Source organism: Gekko japonicus, unplaced genomic scaffold (genome assembly GCF_001447785.1).
Source record: "Gekko japonicus isolate JY-2015 unplaced genomic scaffold, Gekko_japonicus_V1.1 scaffold5799, whole genome shotgun sequence".
Classification (NCBI taxonomy): Eukaryota; Metazoa; Chordata; class Lepidosauria; order Squamata; family Gekkonidae; genus Gekko; species Gekko japonicus.
This window is the reverse complement of record NW_015175547.1, coordinates 3,490-7,784: the sequence shown is the minus strand read 5'-3', so window position 1 is coordinate 7,784 and position 4,295 is coordinate 3,490. Positions and strand designations below refer to the sequence as shown.

Below are 4,295 nucleotides of genomic sequence, written 5' to 3'. Positions count from 1 at the left end.
CTCTGGCTTGATCCAGGATGGAAGGCCGTCAGCATTACCGAGCCGAGTGTCCCGATTTCCCCCTATGCTCAAGCAGTAGCATCAGAAAATGACCAGTGCCGAGGATCAGACTTTGCCGGCAGCCTTTCTCGCCGCCCGAGGAGTTAGTGTTCCCTTTCGGAGTACTGCAGAGAGTCTCTGGCTTGATCCAGGATGGAAGGCCGTCAGCATTACCGAGCCGAGTGTCCCGATTTCCCCCTATGCTCAAGCAGTAGCATCAGAAAATGACCAGTGCCGAGGATCAGACTTTGCCGGCAGCCTTTCTCGCCGCCCGAGGAGTTAGTGTTCCCTTTCGGAGTCCCTTTCGGAGTCCTCCTCGCACATCATGTCCACTGCCTCCAGCTTTCTCCTCAGCTGCTGCCACTCCTTGTGGCCGCCACCCGGGAGGGCGAGGCCTGCCCTGTACACCTCAGCCGCCTCCCGCCTCAGCCCCTTCCAGTGGAGGAGGAAGTCCCCCCAGTGTAGACAGATAACCCGCTGGCCTCGTTTGCTGAAACTTGGCAGTTCCTTCACCAGGTTATGAAAGATCTCTTGGGCATGAAGCGGGGCCCTTTCACTGTACATTCTAGCCAATGCCAGCCGGGAAATTAGACCCCGGGGATCCATTTCCACGGCCCGCTTGAAGCTCTCGATAGCGGCGGTCAGGGTCTCTTCTCTCTCCTCCGGAGCTGCGGCCTCCTGCAGCTGGTTCGCGTAGCAGACGCCGAGGTCGTGGTGCAGGAGGTAGTATCCGGGAGCCAGGGCAATTGCTTGCTGCAGGATGTCGATGGCGCGAGAGGGGGCACGCTGCTGGCACACCTTGGCGGCGTTTCTCAGGACTTCCGGGTCGAGGCTGCTGCGGACGGCTTCCTCCGCCAGTCTTTTTGTCCTCTGCCAGTCTGTCTTCTCCAGCAAACTGGCCAAATGGACTTTGACTTCATCGTTTAGGGGGCGGCGCCGGTGATATATCTCCACCAGCCTTTTCGCCTCTTTCCAGTGGTCGGCTTTCTGAGAACAAGTCCAGGCGGCAAAAAGGGAGAGCACCAAACCAGCCTGGAAGTCTTTGTTGGACTTGTCTCCTTGGAGTGCCGTTTGGAAGCACATCTTGGCCTCTTCCCCGTTTTGGGAACCCGCAGCGAGAAGAGACCAGCCTTTCTGTGCATGGATCTCAGGGATGTGCGCCGAGTACGGCTCAGGGCTGGACAGGGACTGGCAGATCTCATGAATCCGGCCCAGGTAGAGCTCCACCGTCTCGAAGTTGGCTAAGTGGTAATAAATCCAGGCATAGTTCCCGTACGTCACCAGGGCCTGGCGGGAGAAGTTGGTTGGGTGGTCTTGTTTGAGCACTGCTTCAGCTTCTCTGAGACTGCCCAGAGCCTCAACGTAATTCCCTTCCCGCTGCTGCAGGTACGCCCGCATGGCGAGGTAGACCCCGCGGTTACGGTATGCCGTGTGCTGCACCTTGGTGGCCAGTGTCTGCAGGGTGTGTCCCACATCCTCCATATCGAGAAAGCACCAAGTGAAGTGACATTGCAGGGTCTGGAGCGCCTCCTGAAAATGCCGGGACCTGCAAAGGGAAGAGAAAAAAGCATGAGCGCGCCGACGTAGCAGTACTTTGACTCCAGCGTCCCCTTTCCTTGCGGATCATGCGTGTTATCCTGTACCAGGTTCAACTGTTGGTGAACACTGAGCGCATAAGGTTCAGTGCCGCAGGAAGTGTTGGCGGCTACAAGCACAGACAGCTTCAAGAGGGGACTGGATAAACATCTGGAGCAGAGGTCCATCAGGGGCTATTCGTATCTGAGGAAGCGACCGGTGACTCACAAAAGTTCATACCCTGCCCCAAATTTTGTTACTCTTTAAGATGCCATTGGACTCTGGCTGTTTTCTATAAAGTTTGTATCTCCGCTACCTGGCATTACATTTTATGACACACGTGGCCCGGCCCAACAAGTTCTCATTTAGGTCAGATCCGGCCCTCATCACAAATGAGTTCGACACCCCTGCTCTAGGGGGTTGTTTGAAAACCCCGTAGCGTTTTCAAAAGAAGAGACGAACAGAGGAGATTTGCCATTGCTTGCCTCTGCGTGGCAGTCCTGGGCTTCCTTGGTGGTCTCCCATCCATGTACCAACCCGGACCGACCCTGCTTAACTTCCAAGATCTGACGAGGCCAGGCTAGCCGTGTTATCATGTTTCTATTTCACAGTTCTTCAGTTTGCATAATGCAGTTTATGCAGGAAACCCAAACCCGAGGGGTAAGGTTCAACTACCCTGAACTGACCCTGCCCATTTCAGGGCACGCGGCATGGCCTGAGCCTTCAGAAAGGGCGGGATACAAATCCAAATAATAAGAATAAGAATAAATAAGTAAAATGGCAGTGAGGCCAGGAAATGGCAGAGCCTTACCAACCCCACCCCTCCTTTGACCAGGCGTGATGATCAGCAATTGTCCTTTCTACATTAGACAGCCTACTTGCTGCAGTTACATAAGAACATAAGAGACGCCAATGTTGGATCAGGCCAAAGGCCCCTCCAGTCCAACACTCTGTCACACAGTGGGCAAAAATACCAGGGGCCATCAGGAGGTCCAGCAGTGAGGCCAGGGCACTAGAAGCTGAAAGTTCTGTTCAAATCCATAAAAACCACCACAAATCTGCTCTTGAGAAAAGACGGGAGGAAAACAGGGAAAACATTGAACTGCAACATCTGGTAAAAGGAACCCATAACAGCAAAAAAACCTTATAGTGGAGTGACCAGGCACCCCACACCAGGGATCTTCTGCCTGTCATACCCACGCAGAAGGAAAAACACCAGCAGGGATAGTTTTTCTCAAATGCCCTCTTCCCTACAAGAGGCACCCTCTTTTGCATCCGGCACCTTACTCTGCTAAAAGCACCTTGTAAAGAATGGAGTATCTGAGAGTCTTGCTTGGTGACACCGGACTGTCCCTCCTGTGCCGCCCAAGAGCAGAAATCAGGAGTGCGACTCCTTCTGTATCTGGACTCACCTCATTCCGCCGCCTTCTCGGTTCTTCTCCAAGGCCCTGGTCTGCAAACGGTAGCTTCGTTCCCTGGAGGCAGCTTTACCTGTTCTGTGACCTGGCTGCAAAACAGAATATACAAACCAGGATTTGGTTTGTACAGTTTCGTTACGTCATCTTCTTCTTCCAGAGGGGGAGGCCTGTTGTGCCGGGGTTTCAGAAAGTGAAAATGGATCTTGGAACTGTGACTCTTTCCTCCCGGGAACCGAGCCAGGAGACGTGCGGTAAAATACTGAGACTGACGCATCGTTGAGTCATTTCAGCTCATACCTTTACTGAGTGATTTCAGAAAGAGAGATACCGGGCTGCTTAAATGCACAACAAACGACTCCACCCAAACACACCCCTACACCCGTGATTGGCTTATATACATAATTCTACACCCTGATAGATGGTTAGACAGTGTCACAGATGCAACGAACATGAAATTGAGCAAACTTCAGAGGACGGCGGAAGACCGGAAGGCCTGGCGTGATCTGGTCCATGGGGTCGCAAAGAGTCGGACTCGACTGTGCGACTGAACAACAACAACAACACCTGATAGGGTTCCTCTAGGATCCTGGTCAGCCGATAGGCTGCTCTTAGGATCCTCTGTGCCCATTGTTCCGGGGATCGAAGCTCTGGCTATTTGGCTGACCGCGTGTGCAGAGCAACCACATGCGCGGTCTCTGCGGGAACATCATGGGTTGGTGCCGTGTCATTGCGTGGTATGAACGGTGCAACGCTGGGCTTTGAGCTGGAGTTCCCAGGGCTGGGCTCACGGTTTCTTGCGGAGTGGTCGGGGTGTTGAGCATGGCGGGCGCACTGCTCGGATCCGGTGTAGGGTCCTGTGCTGAGCGGTGTGCCCGTGGGCGTCGGCTGTGGAGCGGGCCTTTCCTGCTCTTTGAGTCCGGCTTCCTCGACGTCGCAGTCCTCCGATGTCTCGGGAACAGGCTTGAGGCTGCGGCACCACAGTTGATCTATATGCCTTTTGTAATGTATCCAGTCCAGACAAGTCCAGACCAGTCCAGAGACTAACGTCGAGCTTCGCTCCAAGAGACAATGGACTATGCGGATCCTAGCCCGCTCCAATCAGGGGGCTAGGTTTCCGGCCGAGAGTCAATAACCTATTGGGAAGTGGGGTGTGTGTGTGTTTTGGGTGGCGGTTTCTCGGGGGATATAAGCCGGCCTGCGAGCCGGCCAAAGTCGTCTTGTTCCTGATCGAATAAATTACGCTTTGCTGAAATCACTCTCCGT

At 54.1% G+C, this 4,295-nt stretch overlaps 1 protein-coding gene across 1 annotated transcript; it reads right to left on the bottom strand.

The window, feature by feature from the left end:
* Window positions 1-218: 218 nt before the first annotated feature.
* Window positions 219-1,566, bottom strand: LOC107122895 (interferon-induced protein with tetratricopeptide repeats 1-like). Its single transcript, XM_015426033.1, has one exon. The coding sequence runs from the start codon at window positions 1,519-1,521 to the stop codon at window positions 319-321; it is 1,203 nt and encodes a 400-aa protein (XP_015281519.1). The 5' UTR covers window positions 1,522-1,566; the 3' UTR covers window positions 219-318.
* Between the last annotated feature and the right edge of the window lie 2,729 nt (window positions 1,567-4,295).

Bases quoted from the DNA above. Each gene is read 5' to 3' on its own strand.
- LOC107122895 (XM_015426033.1), bottom strand. From the start codon at position 1,521: ATGGAGGATGTGGGACACACCCTGCAGACACTGGCCACCAAGGTGCAG.